Here is a 9840-nt window from a genome sequence, read left to right on the forward strand (position 1 = left end):
CTCCTTATCTCTCCTAAAAATCACACTTTATCACCTTATTACTCCATTACATAAAAAAAAATGCCCCTTATCTTAAATTTAATTTAAAATAAAGAACACATCTCTTTACGTAGCCTTTAAATCCTTTTCATTTTAAATCACTTTATGAAATCACTTGAAAAGTGATATAAAGTTAACTTTAAAAAAGGTCAATAAATTTTGGACTTTAATTTTAAAACGCATGCACCATTTCCTTTATAAAAAAGCCATACGTACCATCACCATACGTATTTTTCAAAAGCTTGTTCATCGTAAACTTCCATTTGCATTTTTTGAATTCCATATTCTGCATATTATATCTTGAAGGACGAGATCATTTTGCTGCAGAATAGATGCTTCGCCTTTGGTGCGTTGAAAAGTCACTTTGAAAAAAGGAATTGTCATTTCAGATTAACACATTTCCTGCACAGTTTTTTATGCAGGTTCCTCCACGCGTTTTTTGAGTCATTTCTTTGGCATGTTGGCAACTCCAACATTTAGTATTCTCTCCAAAAAATTCAGTTTCCGATGTTCAACATCTGCACACAACAATTGGCAGCAAAGGAAAATGGCTCGACGATTGGAAACAACTAAATACTGGATCCTTTCCTGCACAGAAGTTTTGATTACACAACAATTTTGAAACTTTGGTTTTATAAAACCAACTAAATGGAAGCCTCACTTTGAAGCACTGGAGAAGATAAAAAAAGACCTTGGGCTTCGATATGAAAATGACAATTGCGCTGAAGCGAAACAAAATCTTTAGACTTTGCTTTTAGTTTGTTCTAACTCTCTTTGGCTTAAAGACAAAGAAGCCGCCAACATGAAGACGAAATTTGCATCAAAAGCAAAACAAATCCCTTCAAATTTGACAATGAAAACCACACCACACGAATTCGTCTGATCAGCCGTATGCTTTGAGACTCTTGGCCTTTGACGTGAAGATGGGAACTGCACAAATAATTCAACAAAATCCATCCATTTTGACCGTCAAAACCGCAAGAAGGACACTCCTCGTAAACAGCAGTATGCTTCGGACTCTTCTGCTCCCACAAAGATCAAAATTGTGGAAAAATAAAGCTACTCCTTGACTATGAAAAATCACACGGAAAGTTCCTCCAAACAGAGAGACGTGCACCTCCAGACTTCCACATCTTCTCCTCAACAGTCATACGGAATTCACTTCAACACTCAAATTGGTAACAGGCTCCTCATAAGTTTTACAATCCATAATTACAGTATAAGAATTAACTGCCACAGAGAATCTTTAAATTATAGATTTTAAAAGCGATTTAAGTACAGCTTGTATTCAACACAATTACACAACTTACACCATCGTTAAATCTCGGCAGTGGGAGTCCATCCCAACACTTCCATGAGTCCTTTGGATTTTCCAGCGACGTAGACCGCTTCCAGCAATTTCCTTTCCTACAAACATTCTGCCCACTGTTTTGAGCTGCTCAATAATGTAACCCCACCATTTTGGATGCAAGTCTCAATAACGTTTGCTACTGCACTCTGTAATTCATCCAGAGAATTACAATCCGCTGGATTCTTCCAATCCACAGAATATCGCCCCTGTCCAATCAGCTCAGCGTCCTTTTTACTTTCTTGGGAAATCAGAGAAATGCTCAGAAAAATGCCCCCAGCTGACGAAACCACGAATCTCACGGCCGCAATGGAGATGGGATGGCTTACGGCCGCACACGCAGGTTGCTCCATCCAAAATACTCAGGTTGCAACAACATGGTTAACATTCAGATGCACCTCCTCACAACACAGGTTCAGATCTAGCTCTGATACCACATGATAAAAAGGCAATTAACTCAGAAAAATATATAAATCACACATAAAAACCAGAGACAATATATGGCAGAAAAAGGCTGAAGCCTCATGCTTCTCTCTCAAGGCCTGGGCAAAAAAACTTGAACAAAGCCTTTAGAATATTTTAGGCCCGTTATAATTGCCCCGCATGAATATAAAAATCTTTACTCTCTCTTAGAAAACAAACTCTTCGACGGCCTAATTCTTCAAAATATCCCCATGCTCTGCTGTCGGCTTAATACGGTGGCGCCAGCGCACACCGTCCTTTATCGCTATGATCGCGCCGCAGGCCAATAACGCACACCGTCCTTTATCGCTATGATCGCGTTGCAGGCAAATAACGCACACCGTCCTTTATCGCTATAACGACTGCTGGCGAATAAACTATGCGATTCTTGCAGACTAGCTGGTTCTTGCTAAACGTTGAAAGTTGTAGATTGGAATTCTTTGCACGGGCGAAGACTAAGGGTGCCGGCGGCTCTCGTTCTTTCAAATATTTAATGAAACATTCAATGTTGGCAGGCTGCAACCCTGCCACCTAGGAGACTACCACGATTAACCAGTGAATGGCAACCCATCCCACACGGCACGGTATCCAACTTGGTCTACAATTGTCAATATTCAATGCCTCTGGAGGGCAGTCGAGCTTCCTATAAATGAACGTCTTCGCGGGAGAGTTTCTCAAGTCTCTCATTTCCTGTGACTCGCAGGCCTGGAATTTGACGTCCTATATTTTGTGTTTTAGGACGTATTTGACGGTGGCTGAAAATTTTTCCACGTCAGGTTTGACGTGTCGTATAAAACTGCAACCCCTCGTTTTGACGTCTAGTTTTAGAGTTAAACCGTCAAAAACTATAATACCACCCTGGGCTTGGTACGGATACACAAGACAATTTGATGCTATTTAAATTATACAGCATTTCACTGCCTAGTACCTAATAGTAGTAATTCTCTCATCTACCATAGGCTAGTACCTAAAAGGAGTAACTCTCTCATCTACCATCTGCAGCTTTGGCCATACGAATGATATGTGCAAATTTAATTTACAACTACCATTACCATTAGCTACTAGTTTGTACTCAAGTGCAGAATTGGAGACAAATGCGGTTTTAAAGTTTGCTTGGGCGCCACGCTAAACCTAATCTGATGAAGCGTGCAAATTGCAATATTTAACTATTCATCACCCAGGTTCCAAGGACTGCGTGCAATCTCACTATTGTTTTCACGAAAATGTTCACTGTCCAGGTCATTCTCACTGTTGTTTTCACGAAAATGTTCACTCTCCAGGCCATTGACAGCTGAATTAGTGGCAACCGTCTATCAACAATCTACATGAATTTGAAGTTATCTACCTGATTTCCCAAGAAAATGGAATGGTGGCTTTGTTCCATGATTCATCCATTAGAATGGAGGAAGTACAATTACAGGCAAGGAAGAAATAGACAATGGGCATGTTCATGTGTCATCACTGAGGTAATACACTTTCTTCTTTGCCCTGACCATTACCCCAAGGCTTATTCTTGCAAGTTGTTGCAGTAATCCTTGTCGTTTGATTGGCTTGGACGTTTCTTTCTGGACATGCGGCTCTGGTGCTCCCTGGCAGATTGAAGATCTCCGGTTGAAATTTGAGGAGGCCTGGATGCTCAACAAGGTTAACTTATTAGCAAGAAACCCAACTCGCCATTTCAACTAGCTCTGTAAAAAAAAATTCGACAAGTTTTTCAGGTCAGATCATAACACTAAATTATTTTCTGAGTAGAGTTTAATTCGAGTGTTTTCTTATTACATGAAACAACTTTATAATGGTGTATAGATTTTATTACCTCACCATAATCCTGCTTGAGGAGAAATATATAACATAGCAATGCAATCACATCTCTACAACAACCCAGAACCTCGGAAAATGCTTCAGTACTATGAGACAATGTAATACTTTGAGGTAGTGCTGAGTGAAAGATTTATGTCCCGACCCTTAACCCTAGTGAACTCTTCAACGAAATCATGCCCATTTTCTATGAATAGCAGGGATGTATAGGAACACCGCTTAAAACATTAGGGTGGTTTTGATAGAATAGGTTTCTCTCATCCAATGCTTCTCAGGCCTCGTCTATAAAACCGTGGGTGATTTTTTTAAGTCTAGAGTTTGTTAAAAGGTCCACTTTGTTAATTACTTTGTTGTCAACTAATTGAAAGGATCCCTACAATATTGCTGCTTGCCACAAAGTGATTCACACCTCTTTAGGTTGCAGTAATTGTATTTAGTATAGTTTTATCTTTTTATATAATGTAATGTTGTGAGCATGAAATCAATATAAAAACAATATAAAAATTAGAGAAACTTGTATTGAGCAAAGGAATGTAAACCATGTAAATTAATAACTTTCTTTAATTACAATCACAAAAGTGGATTCTACCTGGTTTTCTTGATATTATATAAGGTAAAATAATAATAGTTTATGTTTATTTTTGATTTGTTGTAGCCTTTCTAAGAGAGTATCTTAAACGTAAGAACAACCTGCATCGTGAACTCTTTTGACGGATTTCCATGTTCATAATAGTGATTGCATTTATTATTTTGCTTTTCTAGTTGATGCACTCCCAGCCATGAAAAATCTGCCAACTCTTTCATAGGAGGGGATTATAATTGGTTTTTTTTATACTGTATTAGCTTTTCTCACATAACAACAACCATTGAATACACAGGTTAGCTACTTTAGCGAGGATCTAGTTTCAGTAAACCAATTTTTGTTTTCCATTCAACTACATATTTTTTTCAAATCTAGAAAACCTTTGTAAAATCGTTCAATATAAAATGACTGGGAAGGAATTTTTCATCAGCTTTCGAGCCGAAGAAAATTCTGCCAACCTTTCCAAATCATTATTATACTCCAGTAAAGGTATAACAAGGAATGGAATGGATGGCAATGAAAATATAATCAATGGCCTGCTTAGTAGACGGTCATGGTTAACTTTGTCAGAATCTCAATGAACATAATGATTCCAATAAGAACTTTCTAACTTAATAGATGTTTGTCTTATTAGAGAAATAGTAGGTTTAGAATCCTTAATGCGAAAACTTTGAAATGAATACATTGAAATAGACTCTAAGAATATTATATATTCCTAGTTTAAATATTAGAGTGCAGTGATAATAACATATTTCAATGAAAAAAATTTGTGATATTGCTTAATCACAGTTTGGAAAATAAATAAATAAAAATTTCATTCATTTTAAAACTATCAATTATTTAAATTTTAATAAAAAATTATAAGAAATATAAAAGAAATTTCAAATATTTATTTCGTTTCTTTTAATTTAGTGAGATTGATTTTATCTATTTTAATTAATAATATAATTTTTTATTAGATATCATTTTTGGGATTCAACTGCGTTAAGTAAGTCATTCAAAGTATGACCATTTCCATGAGAGGTAGTCGTAAAGTGACTAATTTCTCATGATTTTTGAATAGTTCACTTAGCACTCATTGCATCGGGTGATGCTCACAGGGGTGAAGAAGTGGGATTGAAACTAGTGAAACGTGGAGAACGAATCACATAGCATCAATCATCACTTCCGGGGCTTGCACCCGGTAACCAGGACTTCCCAGGAGGTCACCCATCCCAGAACTCCTCTGGCTCAAGCGCGCTTAACTGTGGAGTTTTTCCCCACAATCAAGCCCACTTAGCTTGCTACCCCATTTGCAAAACCTTAGCAAGTATTGTGCCTCATGAACCATTCACGTAGAGATCCCTTGACTCTTTTTGAATTTAAGTATGGGGGATTTTCGCAGTGCATTATATTAGATATCATTTTTGGGATTCAACTGCGTTAAGTAAGTCATTCAAAGTATGACCATTTCCATGAGAGGTAGTCGTAAAGTGACTAATTTCTCATGATTTTTGAATAGTTCACTTAGCACTCATTGCATCGGGTGATGCTCACAGGGGTGAAGAAGTGGGATTGAAACTAGTGAAACGTGGAGAACGAATCACATAGCATCAATCATCACTTCCGGGGCTTGCACCCGGTAACCAGGACTTCCCAGGAGGTCACCCATCCCAGAACTCCTCTGGCTCAAGCGCGCTTAACTGTGGAGTTTTTCCCCACAATCAAGCCCACTTAGCTTGCTACCCCATTTGCAAAACCTTAGCAAGTATTGTGCCTCATGAACCATTCAGGTAGAGATCCCTTGACTCTTTTTGAATTTAAGTATGGGGGATTTTCGCAGTGCATTATATTAGATATCATTTTTGGGATTCAACTGCGTTAAGTAAGTCATTCAAAGTATGACCATTTCCATGAGTGCTAAGTGAACTATTCAAAAATCATGAGAAATTAGTCACTTTACGACTACCTCTCATGGAAATGGTCATACTTTGAATGACTTACTTAACGCAGTTGAATCCCAAAAATGATATCTAATATAATGCACTGCGAAAATCCCCCATACTTAAATTCAAAAAGAGTCAAGGGATCTCTACGTGAATGGTTCATGAGGCACAATACTTGCTAAGGTTTTGCAAATGGGGTAGCAAGCTAAGTGGGCTTGATTGTGGGGAAAAACTCCACAGTTAAGCGCGCTTGAGCCAGAGGAGTTCTGGGATGGGTGACCTCCTGGGAAGTCCTGGTTACCGGGTGCAAGCCCCGGAAGGGATGATTGATGCTATGTGATTCGTTCTCCACGTTTCACTAGTTTCAATCCCACTTCTTCACCCCTGTGAGCATCACCCGATGCAATGAGTGCTAAGTGAACTATTCAAAAATCATGAGAAATTAGTCACTTTACGACTACCTCTCATGGAAATGGTCATACTTTGAATGACTTACTTAACGCAGTTGAATCCCAAAAATGATATCTAATATAATGCACTGCGAAAATCCCCCATACTTAAATTCAAAAAGAGTCAAGGGATCTCTACGTGAATGGTTCATGAGGCACAATACTTGCTAAGGTTTTGCAAATGGGGTAGCAAGCTAAGTGGGCTTGATTGTGGGGAAAAACTCCACAGTTAAGCGCGCTTGAGCCAGAGGAGTTCTGGGATGGGTGACCTCCTGGGAAGTCCTGGTTACCGGGTGCAAGCCCCGGAAGTGATGATTGATGCTATGTGATTCGTTCTCCACGTTTCACTAGTTTCAATCCCACTTCTTCACCCCTGTGAGCATCACCCGATGCAATGAGTGCTAAGTGAACTATTCAAAAATCATGAGAAACTAGTCACTTTACGACTACCTCTCATGGAAATGGTCATACTTTGAATGACTTACTTAACGCAGTTGAATCCCAAAAATGATATCTAATATAATGCACTGCGAAAATCCCCCATACTTAAATATAATTTTTAATAAAAATATAATGTTTTATTAAAATGGGAGCAGGTTAAGAATTTCATTGGGAGAGCGGTGAAAAAGGTTATTCCCATATTCAGCTCTTCATTTGTCCAACAATGAACTAAGATAATTGTCGTTGTGCATAGAAATTTTTCCCTTTTGGATACAATAAAAAAATTTTGTTGCTAAAATTTGGTTATGTGAGAAAGTGTACGTAACAATATTATAAAGGAGTAAGTTATAATCTCTATTAGGGTCTGAATGCTTTCATGTAGTATGAGATAAATGAGTGTTTTATTCCTAAGTTGTTATATTTATTTTTTCTTGTAAAAGAAGAGTTGTTATTCTGACTATCTCAATTTTATAGAGTGTTGGTTGTTGAACTTTAATTCATTCCACTTTAAATTTTGCATCCATCTTTTAGATTTTTTTCCTCATATATTATACCTTTTCAATTATGAACTATCAAAATGCACAATTTCCCAATAATTGCTATCTAGCATGTAGAATTTGGCAAGGACTTTGTTAAGATGGGAGAAGATGAGAATCTTCTTGTGTCACATAAATGTAATTTTAAGATGGAGTCTGATGGCCATCTTTTCCCAAAGAGAATATAAAAGTGTACTAAGTTCTACATGGTGGATAGGGATTAGCTTCCCATCCTTGATCGAATTATTAAGCATCAACGAAATCATAATCCTCTCATTTTAAGTAAAATATAAATCCAATATTGTGGTGATGAATAATATCTCGAAACAGGGAAAAAACAATGCATCATTTTTGAAAGGAGATTAATGAAAGTTTAGATGTAAAAATAGTTGAAAAAAAACTTGTAGATTAAGGGAGGTTGACATTCATAAATTTGAGTAGAAAGTAAAACGAAGGGCATAAAAAATGTAAAAACGTCAACAAATTTTCATTTGACAGCCAAAGGGAATTGAAATTCCAGGCCTGCCTGTGAGAAATATGGCAGCGTCTAATGAACAGAAGAAGAGAATCTTGATTGGGTTGATTGCCGTCTTCTGTTGTGCAATCGTCACTGGTAAATTAGCATTACCCAACTATTCTTTAATTTTTGAAATGCAATTGTTATTCAAGACTTAACATCGATTGAGTTGTATTAAACTGATTATTTTTCTTCAATTGATTGTGCAGATGGTGATAAAATAGGAGTGAACTATGGGATGCTCGGAGACAATCTGCCACCTGCAGACCAGGTGGTAACTTTGCTGAACGGCCACAACATCGGGACAATGAAGCTTTTCAATCCAGACGGTGGTGCATTGAATGCTTTTGCAAATTCTGGGATCGATGTAATCGTAGGAGTCAGTAACAACGATTTGCAGGCCATCTCCTCCAGCCAGGACTCAGCAAATGGTTGGGTTAATGACAATATTGTGCGCTATTCGAGCACCAGTATCAAATATATTGCGGTGGGCAACGAGGTTTTGCCTAGCACGCAGTACGTATCGTATCTTGTTCCTGCCATGAACAACATTCAAACCGCGATCAAGAACGCCAATCTGCAGAACATCAAGGTCTCTACCCCCCATGCCTTCAATGTTATAGGCGTCAGTTACCCGCCTTCACATGGAGCATTCAGCGACGATGTGAAGGATACCATGAGCTCTATACTCAAATTTCTTTCAGATAACGGGGCTCCGTTCATGGCCAATGTGTATCCATATTTCAGTTACGCCGGCGGCAACGGCATTAAGCTGGACTACGCTCTCTTTCAGCCCACGGCTACGGCGGTGACAGACGGAGTTCACAGCTACAGCAACTTGTTCGATGCCATGGTGGATTCTATTTACTCCGCAATGGAAGCCTTGGGATATTCCAATGTCCCGCTCATTGTTACTGAAAGCGGATGGCCTTCTGCTGGCGCGGATGCGGCCACAACTGGGAATGCTCAGACTTATAACAACAATCTCATCCAACATGTTTTATCGAATTCAGGGACACCCAAGAGGCCTGGTACGAAAATCGAGACCTATATCTTCGCTCTTTTCAACGAAGCCCAGAAAACTGGGCCCGAGATAGAGCGTCACTTCGGGCTCTTCAACCCTGATCAAAGTCCTGCATACTCTGTCAACTTTTCTCCAAATTGACCGCAACTCAGTTCTCCTTAACTATTTGTATGCAAAATGCAATGATATAAATCTATAGAGGATGATGCTACATAAATAAACATCCTTCGTTCTTAATAAAATGTGAATGGCAAAGTGCCGAAGCCGTCAGAGTTAGCTATCATTGTTTATTGAAGGACCACACTTTGGATTTCTAATGAATATACATATTTATAACAGGTTTTGAAAACAATTTACGTAGACGCACTAAAGGCGGCCTCCCAAACAAGTGGGATTGAGAAATTTTAATCTTTGAAATGAAGTGTTAGTCAAGCAAGATATGATAGATGGTGGTCAGGCAAACCACAAAAAATAAATCCATCAATACCGTTATGAGATTTTCCCTACTGAAAGTAGTGGACCACCAGAGAGTCTAGTTAAAATAGGGGACAAAAAACAATTGAATCCTGTTAAAATAGGGGACAAACAACAATCTTAAGAATTATTTTATCAAGAGTCATTTGGCGGTAATATCACTGTTGTTTTCCGGCAATATCACCGAGTCATTTGGCGGTAATATCACTGTTGTTTTCTGTTTA

The 9840-nt window shown here is 38.3% G+C and overlaps 1 protein-coding gene across 1 annotated transcript; it reads left to right on the top strand.

The window, feature by feature from the left end:
- Positions 1 to 2160: 2160 nt before the first annotated feature.
- On the top strand, positions 2161 to 9432 carry LOC149184365 (glucan endo-1,3-beta-glucosidase-like). Its single transcript, XM_089415317.1, has 4 exons — positions 2161 to 2175; positions 2365 to 2433; positions 8100 to 8214; positions 8328 to 9432. The coding sequence occupies exons 1-4, from the start codon at positions 2161 to 2163 to the stop codon at positions 9281 to 9283; spliced, it is 1155 nt and encodes a 384-aa protein (XP_089271443.1). The 3' UTR covers positions 9284 to 9432.
- The last annotated feature ends 408 nt before the right edge of the window (positions 9433 to 9840 follow it).

This window comes from Pinus tabuliformis, chromosome 3_2 (assembly GCF_031772625.1).
Source record: "Pinus tabuliformis cultivar Carrire ecotype Pingquan chromosome 3_2, CPIR1, whole genome shotgun sequence".
Lineage (NCBI taxonomy): Eukaryota > Viridiplantae > Streptophyta > Pinopsida > Pinales > Pinaceae > Pinus > Pinus tabuliformis.

Excerpts from the sequence above, each read along its gene's own strand:
- LOC149184365 (XM_089415317.1), top strand. Across the intron at positions 2,434-8,099 it reads AACCCATCCCACACGGCACG|CCAAAGGGAATTGAAATTCC; the intron begins GTATCCAACTTG and ends TTCATTTGACAG. Across the intron at positions 8,215-8,327 it reads CTGTTGTGCAATCGTCACTG|ATGGTGATAAAATAGGAGTG; the intron begins GTAAATTAGCAT and ends TTGATTGTGCAG.